This window comes from Momordica charantia (genome assembly GCF_013281855.1).
Source record: "Momordica charantia cultivar OHB3-1 chromosome 9 unlocalized genomic scaffold, Mcharantia_2.0 BLBB01000009.1, whole genome shotgun sequence".
Classification (NCBI taxonomy): Eukaryota; Viridiplantae; Streptophyta; class Magnoliopsida; order Cucurbitales; family Cucurbitaceae; genus Momordica; species Momordica charantia.
Genome location: NW_028275167.1, coordinates 30,350,841 through 30,367,858, shown reverse-complemented (window position 1 = coordinate 30,367,858; position 17,018 = coordinate 30,350,841). Strand labels below are relative to the sequence as shown.

The 17,018-nt window shown below is 33.4% G+C and overlaps 2 protein-coding genes across 3 annotated transcripts; one reads left to right on the top strand and one right to left on the bottom strand.

Moving 5' to 3' along the window:
* Nucleotides 1–5,899: 5,899 nt before the first annotated feature.
* LOC111019092 (Major facilitator superfamily protein) lies at nt 5,900–10,519 on the top strand. The gene is made up of 5 exons (XM_088117107.1): nt 5,900–6,238; nt 6,351–6,456; nt 6,540–6,757; nt 8,555–8,986; nt 9,130–10,519. Exons 1-5 carry the CDS (start codon nt 6,236–6,238, stop codon nt 10,096–10,098), a joined length of 1,728 nt encoding a protein of 575 aa, XP_087973233.1. The 5' UTR covers nt 5,900–6,235; the 3' UTR covers nt 10,099–10,519.
* A 624-nt stretch (nt 10,520–11,143) lies between these two features.
* On the bottom strand, nt 11,144–14,696 carry PLPB (PAS/LOV protein B). 2 transcript variants are annotated; one of them, XM_022295437.2, is made up of 7 exons: nt 13,423–14,696; nt 12,793–12,994; nt 12,616–12,680; nt 12,447–12,526; nt 12,270–12,325; nt 12,121–12,184; nt 11,144–11,469 (listed from the first exon to the last, which is right to left on the bottom strand). In XM_022295437.2, the coding sequence occupies exons 1-7, from the start codon at nt 14,000–14,002 to the stop codon at nt 11,314–11,316; spliced, it is 1,203 nt and encodes a 400-aa protein (XP_022151129.1). In that variant the 5' UTR covers nt 14,003–14,696; the 3' UTR covers nt 11,144–11,313. The 2 variants fall into 2 exon arrangements, with proteins under 2 accessions (XP_022151129.1, XP_022151128.1); XM_022295436.2 differs by having other exon boundaries at nt 12,793–13,000; nt 13,423–14,684.
* Between the last annotated feature and the right edge of the window lie 2,322 nt (nt 14,697–17,018).

Sequence of the window (17,018 nt, the reverse complement as noted above, 5' to 3'; positions counted from 1 at the left end):
CCAATCAAATTTACACAATTTTCAAACACTTCAACCTCGTGATTGTGTCATTCATCCAGATTACTACTAATGTGATCCGTATGTGCTTTATATTCCACTCATTTGAGCAACTACCTTCAAAACTTTTAGTCTAGGATGACCGGGGAAAACTATGATAATTTATATCAAAGTTATCAAGATAGTGCACTAGATCCTCCGAGATCATCTTTTTGGTATTAATTAAGTTACCTATTCTACTTGTATATAATATTTTATTTTAAAAAAATTCTAAAATTATTTCAATCTTTATATATGTCAATATTTCACATATATTGTTCGATTGTATAAGTAAGAACTAGATTGGATTAGAAATTATCAATAAAGCAAATTCCAAATCTTATTAGTTATGCTTTATACAGTATTAAAATTCGAATGTTTCATTGAACATACTAAGATCACAATCATCGAGATTTGTGAGAAATTATAGACTGTAGTGGCATAGTAAGAAGAGGATGAAGATAAAATAACCTTAAAGAATAAGAGAAACAAAAAAAGACATGTCGACGACATGGGGAAAAATTGACTTTTCTCCCCTATGTCGATGTCGACATGTTCGACACGTCGACATGTCTAACGATATGTCGACATGTCTTCGACATTTTGAACCCTGAAGCTAACCAAAGTCCCCCAATCAAATTTCAAATTTTTCCTTTGGACAGTAATCCTATTTTTTCTCTTAAAAATAAGTTAAACTAATTCACTAACTATTTTTTATATTTCGTTTTTCACTTTTTAACATTTTATTCAGATTTGAAAAAAAAAATGGGGAAGAGTGAAATAAAGTTCGCAGGTAAAGTGCAATTTCGTATGAGTAACAAAATAAATATAAAGCTACTACCACTCAACCCAAAAGCTTAAGCTGATGGATGGGGTAAATTTTATTCATTTATATGGATTCTAACCTATTGTTACGAAAACAAACTATATAATAACTTTTTTTGTTTAAAAAGGGGTTTAAATATTATTTTTTTCATATACTTTTAGTTTTGATTCGTTTTTGTAGTTTTAAAATATTCATTTAATATATGTACTTTCAATTTTATTCATTTTAGTTTGTGTACTTCCAATGTCGCCTTTGTTTTGGTTTTTATATTTTAAAAAGAGACCAATTTAGTCTTCTATTTGCAAAATTTTAACAAAAATCTTATACATAATTGAAATCATTTATGACTACTTTAATGAGTGAAGTGTCATGTTAAAATTATGATAGAATTAAATTAGATAAAAATAAAAATAAAGAGACAAAAATGAACTGTTTTTAATAGTACAAAGCTCAAAATGAATATTTCTAAAGTACATGAATTAAAATAAACTAAAATGAACAAAAGTTTGAAGTATAAGGAACAAAATGGATGTTTTGGAAGTACATGGCCTATAATGAATCAAAGTAAAAAATACAGAAAGTAGTTGTAATAAAAAAATTGTAATACCTTTAATTTTTCATTATTTACCCACACAGGAAGGGTTCATTTTATTTGTATTTAGTTGAACAACAAGAGCGGAACCTTCTACGTTTTGGTCAAGAATATGTCTTATATATAATTAATCAATTGAGCTATGTATTCTCCAATTGGTTTGATTTTAATTCATTTCTGTGTTTAATATTAGGGTTTTTTTTTTAAATGTAAGCGGAGATTCTAACTTCATATTTTGATTGAGAATATATATCTTGGTAGGTCAAACTACGTTAATTTTAGCATATTTAATATTTGGGTTGATTTTGTCTTTTTGGTATAATTCAATTAACATATATGATTACATGAAGAATACGATACATTAATACATAATTTGAAGGTTAATTGTGTTTTTTTGAAGGTTGAATTTTGACAAATTTTTTTCCTTATTATAATGATTATATTCATTTGAAGACAATGACACAATGCACACATCGTGGCATTTGACTAATCTCATTACCATTAATGCTTGTTTTTGGCTTTTACTTAATTACTGGAGACAAAATTAAATCTGTACAAATGCATGAATCATTTTTACAAATTCAGAACTCTTCTTTATTACTATATTGCCTAGTCATTAGTTTTACATTAATAAGAAATGATTTTTTTGTTTCCTAAATACAACGTCAAATCTTCTCTTGATTCCAAAAATATATTGTCTCAATCAAATTTTATATATCACTTCAAAAATTAATATATGATGTAGATTATCTAATTCATATAATATAATTTTTGTCGGTAACGTGCGTCTTCTCAATCTATAATTTGATATCGTAAAAATTCTCACTTTTTCAATTATAGTAAAGTAAAGACAATCATGTGATCAAATGAATCTCATATATTGATACGATAATACAAAGAAAAAAGAGAGAAGGAAAAATACCATAGAAATGTGGTGAAAAAATTAGTGTCGAGAACGAAAACATTAGATTAGTGTGTTAAATTAATTAAAATGTAAGAGATATATCTACCATAAATATTGATTAGTACTCGATTACAAAAGAGATTATTATTACCGTTCGTATGAGTAACAAGTTAAAAAACGCCATCAAACTTCTTTGGTTAACAAATACAAATAAAATATAAATATAGATAACTAATGTTTATTTAGGTTTGATTATTTCTTATTTTATATTGTATCCTTGTTGAAAAATAATAAGGATAATAATTTCATGGTGCCTATGAGATCTTTGGTTTTGGTCAGATTTTTTCTTCAATTGAATCATTCTAATAAACCAAAATTCTTTCCATTATTATTGGCTTTTTTTTTTCCTTCTAATAAGATTGTACACCCATTTCTCACAGACGACATGACATGTATAAAATGACTTACTTTTATTGTCAAAGGTTCACTTTAATCAGTGCAGGCACATTTTTCATCCAAAAACGACATTACATTAGCTAGCCTAGCTGGGGAACCAACTTTATTAATTTCTTCTAACTTTTCAATTTTTCATATTTTGCTAATCACAGGTACATTTAAGGAAAAAAGCCACAAAAAAAAAAAAAGAAAAAAGTTTGCTGAACTGACTTCAATTTCAAAAATTAAAAAAAAATGTTTATATCAACTTTAGGTTTCTTAAATTTAGTTGGAGTTTTATAAACGTTCTAAGGAGTATGTTAGAAAATGAAAATTGTTATCGATACATATATATGTTTCAAAACAAGCTTAAATGATTCATTTCAAGAAAACATATGAATGATTAAAAACCAATAATGAAATATACATCTCAAATAATAAAAACTACAATAAGACAGATTTTATTATTTTTTTTAATACAACATGTGGGGTGGAAGATCGAATTCACAATCTTTTAGTTTGAGATATAGCTTAATTATAGCTTTGACAAGTTTTTATGGTTTTTGGTATTAGAAGTCTAAACATTTTAATATAGTTGGTCAATAAGTATTTTAGTAATTCCTTCGAACATGGCAAGAATAATTCAACTAATTTAAAACGATTAAAGACCAATAACAAAAAATATACCTCTCAAATAATAGAAACTACAATAAGATAGATTTTATAATTTTTTTAGTACAATGTGTGGGATAGATGGTCGAACTCACAATCCTCTTAATTTGAAATATATGTCAATTATAATTATGTCGTTTTGACAAGTTTTTTTATGGTTTTTAGTGTTAGAAGTCTAAATATTTTAATGGAGTTGGTCAATAAGTATTTTAATAATTCATTCCAACATTGCAAGTATAATTCAACTAATTAAAACATATATATTTCAATAAATCTGAAATTCCAATCTCCACCGCACGTCTGAACTCAACAAAAAAATAAATAAATAAATGCTCTTAAAAAAAATAAAAGGTTTTTAGCCCAACATGAGGTGAAACATATACATTGTTCAAGAAATATGAAAATGTACCTTAACATATCTGTTTAGGTTAGGTTTGGTATGTCGAAAATAAAAATAATAAAAAAAAGGTTAGGTTTGGTAACAAAGTAAGAATATTTTTTTTTTTTTTTTTTAAGTATAGTGGAGGACGGTGATTTGGGGAAAAGCAAAGATTTGACTTGTTCTTAACCCTTTTATTGACTTGGATATGGGAAAAGAAAGATTTCTGTTCTTCCAAATCAAATCCATCTATTCTTTTTAACCTTTAAATGTTCTAAGAGAGAGAGAAACACAGTAAAACAAATATTTTTTTTATATATTTTAAAAAATTAGAAAGTTGTCAAATTTTTGTTAACAATCTAACGGAACAATAGGTGTGTACTAGCAAGCACCTAATAGGTTTTTTTTTTTCTTTTTTAATTATTGTCTTTTTGGTTCTCTATGAGTAATTTGGATTCCAATTTGTGATCCTTCAAGTTGTGCAATTTGATCATTATGGAATTTTCTTCTTTGGTGCAATCTCTCTTTCTCAGGCAACTAAGTCATCTCTTTCACACACACCCAACCAATTTTTCATAATTTCTTCACAAAATCATCCAATCCCATGGCTGTATTTGTAACGAATAATTTATTAAAGAATCAATTCCTATATGTCTCTAACTGCTTCTACATAAAGTTTAAGCAAAAGCCTGCCAAGGGGACGAATTTGAATAAGAATCTTCAAAATCATGTCACAAAATTCAATCAAACATATTTTTACTTTTTTTTTCTTCTTTTTTGGGATATAAAGGTAATTGGGATTAAGAAATTCCAACCCTTTATTGATTCTTTACACCAACTAGACCATTTAAGGTTTAACAACAATAGACATATATTTTAGTTTTCAAATAAAGAATCGGTATCCTAGTTTTGAGGTTCAATAATAAGATTCGCTACAACCATGGTATAGATAACAAAGTCAATATCCATGGTTATAACTTCAAAAAGTCTACTCAATGATTTATTATTTGATTGCGTGATCGATCAACTAATATGAAATTTATAGTTCGCATATTAATTTTAAAAACGTGTTAATATATGCTTAATATTGTATAAGGTACGCCTAATTACCTATAGCTTCATTTCTCTCTAAAAAAAGAAAGAAACAAACAATAAACTAACTATAGCTTCACTATATAGACAACAAAGTGATCATAAATCATTAATCTTAACTTGAAAAATGTCGAACTCTATGGGTTACTCGGATTACGCTGATGAGTCAACTAATAAATGTGTTATACAACAAAATTTGTAGTACTTATATTAATTTAAGAAGTGGTATGAATTAGGTTTGGTGTTAATATGCTTAATATTGTATTAGGTACATGTAACTAACAATAGGTCCATAGTTAAAACATTTTCTAAATTTGAAGGTTTTTAATTATTGATGTTAAATTCGTTGAACTCAAATTATTAAAAATATATATATATATATATATATATATCTAAAATTTAGTATGAACAGAACAAGAAATAGACAATTAACAACCATGTAGTAAAAACATTGACAACGTATTTGAATACAATCCATAAAAATGGAAGCTCTCAATCGCATCAACTCTAATTAATGACATGACGAGGATGCTATTTTGTTTTTTAAGATTAGAACTTTGATATAAAATGAGCATACATAATTAATTAAATTAGAGAGGTGGGGTTTAGAATATTAATCTAATTAGTGTAGCGCGAACCAATGGGGTACGGTGCTACCAAAATTTGTGGCACAGAAGATGTTGAGAAAGTTGCAGAACTTTTGAGAAATGCCTAAAATAATGATAGTATCAAGCATAATACCAAGGGGGGTGAGAGGAGAGGGTATAATTTTATTTTTATTTATTTTTTTTAATTTTTGGGTTGATGGGTCAAAGAAAAGGGTAGCCCAAGAGAGGAATAAAAAAATCTAGATTATTTGTGTGTGTTTTTATTTATTTATTGTTTTGGAGGGTTTTGAGTGGAGGGATTTGATGCTTCTATATCTACCTATCTATCTTCTTTAATTAAATTTCTTCTCCATTGATCTCCCCCTTCCTTTATGCCAAGCCAAACCAAGTAAACCCCTTTTTTAACCCTGGCTAGAGAGAGAATCCCAAGCCCTCTCTCTCTCTCTATGGGAGTGCCCAAGAGAGAATTTTGTTTCAATATTTTTAAAATATTCTTGTGGCAACATGGAGTGGAATGGAAGTCATTTTCTCTCTCTCTCTCTCTCTCTCTCTCTCTCTCTCCTCTCCATGGGTAGCCTTTAAATCTCCAACCAGTCTTCCCCTATGCTTTTCAGCTCAATATACCATTCTTGCTCTTACCTTTCTCTAGAAAAACAAAAACGCGGAGATTCAAACGCCCAAGAAAGAAAACATGGTGGGTGTATGCGTCTGTGTCTGATCTGATCTTCTCCAATCACGTCGTATGTGATTATATGTCAATTACTGCTGACTTATACTGTTTGTTTGTGTTTTGTGCGTGAATTCAGGAGAGCCGCAGCAGTGGGAGTAGATGGGAAGGGTATGTGGACTGGAGGAAGAGACCTGCAGAGAGAGGACGGCATGGGGGAATAATTGCAGCCTCCTTCGATTTGGGTATGCACTAAATCTCCAATTAGCTAGTTAGTTAACTTGATTAATTTTAGTAATGAAATGATAGATTACAATTACACGTACAGTTGTGGAGATATTGGAGAACTTGGCGTTTTTGGCAAATGCGAGCAACTTGGTGATGTACTTGTCGCAGTACATGCACTTTTCTCCCTCAAAATCGGCCAACAATGTCACACAATTCATGGGAACTGCCTTCCTCCTTGCCCTCCTTGGTGGCTTCCTTTCCGATGCCTTTTTCACCTCTTATCTCATCTACTTCATTAGTGCTGCCATTCAATTGCTAGTAATCCTCTCTCTCTCTCTCTCTCTCTCTCTCTCTCTCTCTCTCTCTCTCTCTCTCTCTCTCTCTCTCTCTCTCCATTTTTACCATAAATTATTTACAATTTTACTTTGTAAGACACAAATTTAAAATTTTGATAATTTTTGTTTGATGTGGCCGGTTAATTAGTTGGTTGGATTTGGGAGTGATGAGAGATATTTATGTAAAAAATAAGAGAAAACAAAACAAAAGAGGGGGGGGGGGGGGGAGATCACGAGCTAACTGTTGGGTTGAGGAAGAAAAAAAAAAGGAACAACTTTAGAGCCTGAGAGATCACCGAAACCATGCAAACCGTGCGTCGCACTGGAGTATTCCCCGTCCCTTAATATTTATTACCATGCAATTGCAAATCGCAATCTTGTTTTCCCTGTTGCCTGTGTTTTCTTTACTCCTCTTGTCCCCATTCGTACGCGATTGGTCCTCAACTCCCACAGCCTCCACCAATCACACGCCACCACGCCACTGACTCTTCTGCTTCATCTTAAAGACACGTGTCTCCAAGTCTTGTCCGCGTCCTACTCCAAAAATTACAAAAACCATATATATAGCTTCACAGCACACAAATTTCTTTTTCTGTACAGTTGTGCAAGCTTAAATTAGAGGTCATGTTACCATTCTCTCTCTGTTGGGTTTTTTTTTTCCTTTGATTATTTAAAAGGTGCGAATGACGTCGGTGATTGAATAATTTATAGTGATAGATCATAAAGAAATCGTTTGAAGACTTTATGGGTTTTAATATATATGAATAATGATTTAAATTAGACCAAGTCGTGTAGATTATGTAAATTTGCTTTAATTAAAAACTTTTGTCAATTGTGGCATGAATTTAAGATTAATTAGTGTTCCTTTAATTTGTTTGTTTGTTTGTTAATTTTGATTTGTCTTTATCAATTGGCATGAGACAAATGGGGGAGGGATTGGAGTGTGAAAGAGAAATTTCAGGTGCATGAGACAAGGGTTTTAATAGAGGGAGTGGAAGGCAGTTTTTGTTAATAGTTTTTGGGATCGAGGAGGAAGCATATATATATGTCCAAAACGCGACGTTGGATGGTCAAAACGACATTAAATTAGTTGTCCGTATAAATAGGGGAAGGGCGCAGCCAATAGGATGAGTGACAGAGCAACACGTGGCCCCAACTGGCCACTTAAGCTTAATTACTGCTAACACCTGGCTCATTTCATTTCCTTCACCTCCAACTACCCGTCCTTTCACTTCACTTCCCTCGGGCAGGCCTTCTATTAGGTCGGGTTTATTGGCGGGCCCCATCCAGTTATCCACAACTAACTCATGGTTATGTAATTCTTGTCACGTTTTGTGTTTATCTTGTTACTTTTAATGTTGTATATAAAATTTTGTTTTCGCACCTATTTGACGTGGGTAGCAATCGACACTTATTTCTATTTAAGAAGTGATGAGTTCAAATCTTTCAAATATTAAGAAAAATAACACGGTTACTGTATTGTTTAAAATTATCTGAAAAGTTATAATTTCAGAGATTTGATAGAATATTATTTAATGATTAGGTGGAACTAACTTTAATCAATTGATAGTATAAATATTAAACTAGCTTAATAAATGATAGATAAAGATACAAAATTAGAGCATATTAAAGACCATAAGAAACAATAATAATAACTATGAATATAATTACCGATTGACTTGATGATAAAGGTAACCAGTTCTTAATTTTGTACTTGTTATAGCTTGGTCAGTTTGTTGCTTAATTGGTATGCAAAATCTAAAGGCAAGCATTTGGACAGGGGTTGGCGATATTGCTGATACAAGCGAAAAGTCCATCGCTGATGCCTCCTCCATGCGATCACGGCGCGGTGTGCCAAGAAGCGAGCGGCGGGAGAGCAGCGATGCTGTTCGTGGGGCTATATCTGGTGGCATTGGGCGTCGGGGGCATAAAGGGGTCGCTGCCGTCGCATGGGGCGGAGCAGTTTGATGACAGTACCCCACAGGGCAGGAAAAAGAGATCCACTTTCTTCAACTACTTCGTCTTCTGCCTCTCATGTGGTGGCCTGATTGCAGTCACATTGGTGGTGTGGCTTGAAGACAACAAGGGGTGGGAGTGGGGCTTTGGCATTGCAATGCTCAGCATTTTTTTGTCCATCCTTGTATTCTTCGCAGGCTCCCCTCTTTACCGCAACAAAGTACCTAATGGAAGTCCATTCACAACAATTAGCAAGGTAAAACAAACATATATATATATATATATATATATATATATATATATATATAAACACCATAAAAATGTAGTTAAGAGTTGGGATTAATTTCTAGACAGAGTGAAGTTAACTGAATCAGCTTTTTGGTGTTTTAACTGAGGCAGGTTTTAGTGGCTGCGATATTCGGTTGCTGCATTAGCACGAATTCACGAAACTTGATAGCAAGTATGGCCATGAGCCCGGCTCTTGATGGTAAGGAAGTTAAACAGAATGCAAAAGGGAGAGATTCAACAGATTTGGCGAATGAACCCTCGGGGAGTCTCAAGTTCCTGAACAATGCAGTTCTGAACAAGCCGTTCCATCCGGCATTGGAGTGTACGGTTCAGGAAGTAGAAGAAGTCAAGATTGTGTTGAAGATTCTACCTATATTTGCTTGCACCATCATTCTCAACTGCTGTGTTGCTCAGCTCTCCACGTTTTCGGTCGAACAAGCATCGACAATGGACACCAAACTGGGTTCCTTTAAAGTTCCGCCTGCATCTCTTCCCATTTTTCCTATTCTCTTCATCATGTTACTTGCCCCGGTATACGATCACATAATTATCCCATTTTCTCGAAGAATAACTAAAACCGAAATGGGTATCACTCATCTCCAGAGGATAGGAGTTGGGTTAATATTTTCTATTGGAGCCATGGCAGTAGCAGCAGCTGTCGAGACTAAGCGCAAGAGAGTAGCCACCGACAACGGTCTACTCGACTCTGCTCAACCATTGCCCATCTCCTTCCTTTGGATCGCCATCCAGTACTTGTTCCTCGGATCAGCAGATCTTTTTTCCTTGGCTGGATCATTAGAGTTTTTCTTCACAGAGGCACCTGCAAGCATGAGATCTTTGGCCACATCTCTGTCCTGGGCTTCTCTAGCTATGGGTTACTACCTTAGCTCAGTGGTCGTGTCGATAGTCAACAACGTCACGGGTAACTCCGACCACCGTCCATGGTTATCTGGAAGAAACATAAACCATTATCACCTCGACAGATTCTACTGGTTGATGTGTGTGCTCAGCGGACTAAATTTTGTGCACTATCTCTTTTGGGCAATGCAGTACAAGTACAGACCAAAATCGCAACAATAGGTGAAACAACTCAGAAACACAGATATATTTATGATGCAATATATACTTACACAGTTCCACACATTTAATCAAACAGGTTGAAATTCCCACCCCACTTCCAGAGGAGAGAAACTTGTGAAACTCTGGAAATGTTCTCATCTTTCAGCTGGCATGAGATGGAATGGAGGGGGAGGGTAAATTTTTTCGTCCTGGGGGAGCAGGTAGATGTGGCAACTGGCATGTGAAATTTCTTGTATCAGTGAATTTCTATGATAGGTGGGAGAGTAAAGTATTCACCAAGGCATCTTTTTAACAAGTTCTTATTTTTGGCTTGCAGTTAACCAATCCTTTTATTTGTGATGATATTGCCTCATACTAGATTTCCATGTCATTTACAAACCTGAAGTGACAGCTGATAAATGACAATCAACTATTGTAATAATGGGATGAGTGGATAACATACTTGGGGGGCCACATAATTAAATATCCTAAATATGAAGTATTTGAACAGGAATGACAACATGAAATTTTATCAGAGCTCATGAACCTGCAACAGTGTTAAGCAAGAAATTACGAAATCTGGGTGATAGAGGAATGGGGAAGAACAAGTTACTGAAAAATCACCTGTCTTGCCACATCGAATTGATTTATCAATGATTCGGCAAATGGATCTGTTGTAAAGCTTACAATCACAGTCTGCCCCTTCAGGACCCCTCGAGCTGATCCCTCAAAAGCCGTATAAATTAGAGAAACTTATGAACCGAAATTGGGTTACGTTCACCTTTAACTTAATCGAACCAAGCTCAAGGAAATATTTAATTTCATTCAGTCTACGAATCTACAACAATTTCAAGTTCATCTTGCAAGGCTTCATCAAAGGACAGGCAAACCATTTGGACTACAAGGATAAGTTATTAGAATGTCCAGTGAGTTCAATACATTTCATCACACGAGTAATAGCCAAATTATAAAACAACCCCTAACATATTCAAAATCACAATGCTAGTCCAGGCGTCGAACCAAATATGGTTTCCAGTCACATAAATCATAGGCACGTGATCCACTGTTTTAACTTAAATCGAAACACTTTCCATTCCATATATTAAAAAATATGAGCTTTACAATAACGTTTAAGAAATCCTTGTGTCTTGTCTTATATACCTCTTCAAAAGATGTAATTACAAAGAAATTTTAGTATTACTATGCCAAACACGGAGACGGGAGAGATCGTAATGACTAGTCCTCCTGTGAACAGCCGACGCTCATTGACAAGCTCCTCACGGCCACCTTGACTGCACCCACAGTGCTAAGCTGCCTCCTCTTAGGATTCACCCCATGTTCGTCCAGCATTTTATCATCTTCATCCATCTGAACACCCACAAAATATGCTACCTGCAAACAACACCGTATACTCGGTAAGACAATGGCAACAACTGTTTTAGTGGATTCATTAACAAAATGTCAAAAAATAACACTAGTGAGTTTTACACTTGTTATATACTCGGGCAAAAAAGCATTAATGGAAGCGAGTTTTGATAACTATTCTCTGGATTCTTTATTGTTCCTTCCAAAGTCACAGTTTGTAAAATAGTGATTTCAAGTGCAGCATTTTTATAATAACTTTAATCATTATTAATCATCCAAAACAGCGGTTAAAATATTTTTGAAAATTAAAACAGAAATCTTTTTCACAATAGCTCCCAAGCAGAACCAATCCCTGAATGTGCAGCTAAAGGCTAAAGGCCCCAGTATAAAAGTGCTCGTCTAAGAAGATTGATAGGGCACAACGAACTAACTAGGGTAGGAAGGGAATGAATTGTAGAAAAAAGTTGCCTCTATTCTTAAGAAAAAACGTACATAAAAGTTCTTTAAACTCTCACATTGACTTGGACACTTTTGCCATTATCCCACTTGATAAAGGGGTCTTCATCCAGTTGTGCTAAATTAACTTTTTAATTCAATTCGGAAAATGTATGGACATGAGTAGAACTAGAGAATCCCAAAATTTTGATCAATCTCATAAACTGTAGAAAGCAACAATACCTTTCCAGAAGCGTTACGAACAGGGGATATGTGTAGATGATTCCAAAATGAGCTCTTATTTTTCCTGTGATACAGCAGTTAAAAGTTTTGTTTTGATCAAAATACTACAAATTATGCATTCGTATATAAGGTTGTAGTTAAGTATCAACCTGTAATTTAAAATCCGCACGGTACACGCTTGCTCAGATTGAATACTTTCCTTTATCTGGTGAAGAAAATCAGATTCATAACAATTATTTCCATAAACTCCTCCCAAAACCTCCATTAAACTTGTCATGAATTCTGGTAAAAAATGTTCATTGAATCAGGAGGAGGAGATTAAATACCTTAAATAGGGATGAAGTATCTGTGTCAACTCCACTTAAGAATCTACAGTTGCGCCCAAGCACTTCACATCTAGTATAACCTATAGTAGGCAAGAAAAATTGCAACGCACTGTTCAAACTTTCAGTATCAAAATGTTAAATACGATATAGTTGCATCAATTTCAAGCACCTGTTACTTTCAAAAACTCATCACTCGCATAAACTATAGGCATGTCGGGTAAGTGTGGATCAGTTCTGCAAAACAACAGAGATGTGCCATGAAACCAAAAGCGAACAGGAGAACAGGCTCGCTTATAAAGCATAAGATTTCAGCAGAAAGAAAAGTAAATAGTCTGGAAAAACTCACAATACAAAGCTCTGTTTGATTCTATTAAGAGACGTATTCAAGGATGAACAAATAATGCCCACCCCAGGCACGCTGCATCTCCTTTCGCACACCAATCTGCCAGTTACCTCACTGTGATGAGTTAGGACAGATAAGATGTTACAAATAGCAATTGCAGCTCTTTGCTTCTCATCATCACATGCCTCACATGGTTCTTCAATCCCTACTCCTATGAGATATCCACTCAGTAGAAAAACTCAATGGCCAATATTATAACCAAAGATGAAAACAAAAAAATAACAACTAACGGAAACGTGACTAAAACTCTGAATGAAGAATGGAAGCGGACCATATACTTGTATTTTTGCCTCAAAATGAATGTAGAATCTGTGTTAAATAAATATAATATTACTTAATGACAACAGGAGAGAGGGAAGAAGAAGGCGAATAAGTGATATAGACAGCAGTTCAAGCATTACTTTCAGAAAACACAGGACCAAGTTCTTCAATGTGATTGAAACTCGTAAACTGATTTGGGGGGAAAAAACAAGAAGAAGAAGAAGAAGAAGAAATGAACGAAATTAGCTCCAAAATCTGAACATGAGCAAACAGTAGATTATTTGATGCATAAAGCATAATTTAGATACAGACCTCTACTATCTGAATCCGGTTGTGAATCTCTGTTCAGTAGACGACCTAATTCGGAGATAGAATCAGACAACAACTCCCGGCGGCAGGACCCTAAAAGACTTTTGCAAGCTCTAAATTCATTCTCGCCTGGAATGCCTTCAATTCTTACGAACCCACATCTAGGCTTCCTCGACTTCATCCAAATCGGCACCTGAACACCCACAAAATTAATGATCCGCCCATCTTCCTTGCTGAAAACGGGGCTCATTTGGAAAAAGACCCAATAGGGTGTCCCATCTTTGCGATAATTTAGCAAGTTAATTTGAATGGCCTTCTCTTCCCGAACTGCCTCGCGAATTTGCATTACTGAACTCCTGCTAGTTTTCGGGCCCTGAAACATCCTCCCATTTTTGCCAATCACCTCGTCTTCGGAATATCCAGTCATCTTCAAGAATCCGCGGCTCACGAACACAATTGGGTGACCAGCTATAGTGGGATCAGTGATTGTAAAATTATCCGGCAAATCGTTAAGAGCTTCACGAACCCAGATGGAATAACGAGTATTAAGCGATTGTTGAATTAAACGCAGTTGCGATTCCATTCTCCTGGCTCTTTATCTCGGTGAACTAAATCTCGTTTCTGCCTCGGTACTCTGATTAGTCCCAATCCCATGTGGCACTCCAACCGCAAATTCAGTTTCTCGAAGACGCTTTGAACTGCGATATACAAAAGCAAGGAGGAAAAGAAACCCTAAAATGGATCTTTATCAACTCAGGGATTCCGATAAATTCAGTCGCTGGGGGAGAGAGTACACTTAGCAACTACGAGTGGGAAATATCGCGTGGATTGTGATGAACAATAATTTCTCAGAACTACCCATGCTTCGTTGGGATGATGAAACAGAAAGGAAGGATATTCAGAAATTGCCCATCAAGCCGTCGCGATTGGGAAATGAAAAATATCAAAAAATAGCAATGAAGAAAAGGAAAGCAGAAGCAGCGCTGTTCACAAGATTAAATTGGCGCCATCACATTATTTCTGGTTTATGCTTCTCCCTCCTCGGGCCACTAAAAGATTAAGATTAAAGAATGATTGACCCATTGTTTCTTATCATTTTCTGATAGTAATACCAATTAGACAACAGAAATGGAGTTTACCATTTCCTCGGTTGGTTCGCGCAGATTTACCGAGAAACAGAGGATTGGGGAGGGTCCGGTCCGACCACCGGAGTCCCAATCATAGTGACAGTGGGTGTCCACGTAGATGGGGAACAAGGTTGTTGAATAGAGAAATCATTCGCTTTCAATTAAAACAAGAACAAGAAGCAAGAAGCAAGCAAGGGCAAAAGAGAGCGAGCCGGCGTTGGATCTTATCCAAATCCTCGTCACCTCCCGGTGTCCGACTCTGACTTTGAAATTTCTTCTAGTTTCCCCCAACGCCCGAAACCGGATGGTTGTCGGGTGAGCTGCGTGGCTCAATACCAGACAATATGTGGACGTCCAGTTTCGAAATTGTGAAAATATATATACATGTTAATAATTGACGTACACTGAAATGACATACACTAAAATTCGCTGAAACCCGTAAACTTCAGTAATAATTGACATAAATTTAAGGAGTACTTGCAAATATGACCAAAAAATTTTAGTAAAATAAGCAAAATAACAACTGCATTTAATTTTTTAAAATATAGTATTTTTTTCAAAAAAAAAAATGGAAGTCGAATTATAAAATTACAAATTCACCATTTAATATATATGATATATATCTGTAATATATCTGATCATTGATATATCTCTAATATACTACTGATATAATAATGATATACAATTGATTTACTTATGATATAACCATGATATCTACTCAACTTCTAACATGTCTTACCACTGATATATTTATGATAATCATTGATTTACCACGTTAATACATTACATATATATGTGATATATGTTTGATATGTCTCTAATTTACCATTAATATAAAAATGATATACCACTGATATAACTATGGTATCTGCTGATATAACTTCTTATATGATTATATGATTTACCATTAATATAACACTGATATATACTTAATATGCTTCTAATTTACCTCTTATATACCTCTGATATAACCATTATTCTACTAATATAACTTGATATATGTGTGTTGATATCATACTATTATATCCAATATTTTTTTCAGATGAGAACAATAGTGCAAAATTTTTTATTTTTTATTTTTGAAATATAAAGTTATTATATAAAAGGTTTATGTGGATCATGCACGTCCAAAAAGACAAGTTAAAATTTTGATGTACTTTATAAATTTAAATAGTTGATATCCCTTATATTTAGTATCTAATTAATATTAATATTAAATAAATAGTAGTGATATAGTAATCAACATTAATGATAATATTAGTATATTAATAAACAAATTGAAATGATAAATTATAATTTAAACAACTGATATACCACTAAAAATTAAATATTTGATATACCTTGTATCTAGTATATCAATTGCAAATATATTTAGTATATCATAAATTAGAAGTACATCAGATATATATATTATATGTATAATACGTATATTTGATGTATATCGGTGGTATATCTGCTAATGTATATCATGGTATATCTGATACTGTATATTAGGGGTATATCGAATACATATCGGAAGTATATCAGAGTTACGTAGGATGTACATTAGATATAGATTTGATGTATATCATATACAAATTTACATAAGATGTATATCAGATATAGATTTAAAGTAATGTATATCATATCAGATATAAATTAGATGTATATCAGATACATGTTAGATACCATAAGAGTAACATTGAAATAATAAAAATTTTAAAAATAAAAATTCAAATATTTTGCTATATTTGAAATTTTAAAAAATGATAAGCTATTCTCGTTTTGACAATTTTATAATCAATATAATATTTATTATTATTTTAATCATATATAGGCAAAAAAAAATTTCCCCTTTTTTCGTGTAGCAGGCATAAGTTTAAAAAATGAAAGCCATTACTTTTCACAGCATTTTTGTAAATGTTGTAGCTCTATATGTTTTCAAAACCACGATTCCTCATTCTTTTTTTTTTTTCTCTCAAAATTGATTTTTACCTTTGTCCTCTCTTTGCTGTTGTAGCGAAGAAATGCTCATTCCTTCCCATATGAGTCTCTCTAGTTTATTTGTCGCACTCTTCATCTGCTATATTATTCGACTTTTTCTTAGTTCGAAGGGTAAGATGATCTACACTAAAACTGTATATTTAACAAAAATCATTGCTTTTTAATCTAGAGGTAGATATAGATATAGATTACTACTAGTTAAGACATATATATCCTATCAAAATGTCGAAAGTTTAAAACTTCACCCTCAGCATATTAACTAATAAAAATAGTATTGGTGTAAAAATCAATTAAAACCCCTAAACTATATTCAACTCTTTGTTATAGTTTTTGTTTGAAAATTATTAGTAAAGCATTCTCACATGTGTGTAGATTTCTACTCGTGCAAGATTAACGAAACATTAAACGAAAATGTAGGAAGCAAGTGGGTTATAGCGCATCATTATAATTGAAAGAAAAACATAGGAAAAAGAGAAGATGAAGACTTGT

Excerpts from the sequence above, each read along its gene's own strand:
- LOC111019092 (XM_088117107.1), top strand. Across the intron at positions 6,457-6,539 it reads TGCAGCCTCCTTCGATTTGG|TTGTGGAGATATTGGAGAAC; the intron begins GTATGCACTAAA and ends TTACACGTACAG. Across the intron at positions 6,758-8,554 it reads GTGCTGCCATTCAATTGCTA|GGGTTGGCGATATTGCTGAT; the intron begins GTAATCCTCTCT and ends GCATTTGGACAG.
- PLPB (XM_022295436.2), bottom strand. The coding sequence starts at position 14,002 with ATGGAATCGCAACTGCGTTTAATTCAACAATCGCTTAATACTCGTTAT. Across the intron at positions 13,001-13,422 it reads ACCGGATTCAGATAGTAGAG|GAGTAGGGATTGAAGAACCA; the intron begins GTCTGTATCTAA and ends GATATCTCATAG. Across the intron at positions 12,185-12,269 it reads GTGCGGATTTTAAATTACAG|GAAAAATAAGAGCTCATTTT; the intron begins GTTGATACTTAA and ends GCTGTATCACAG.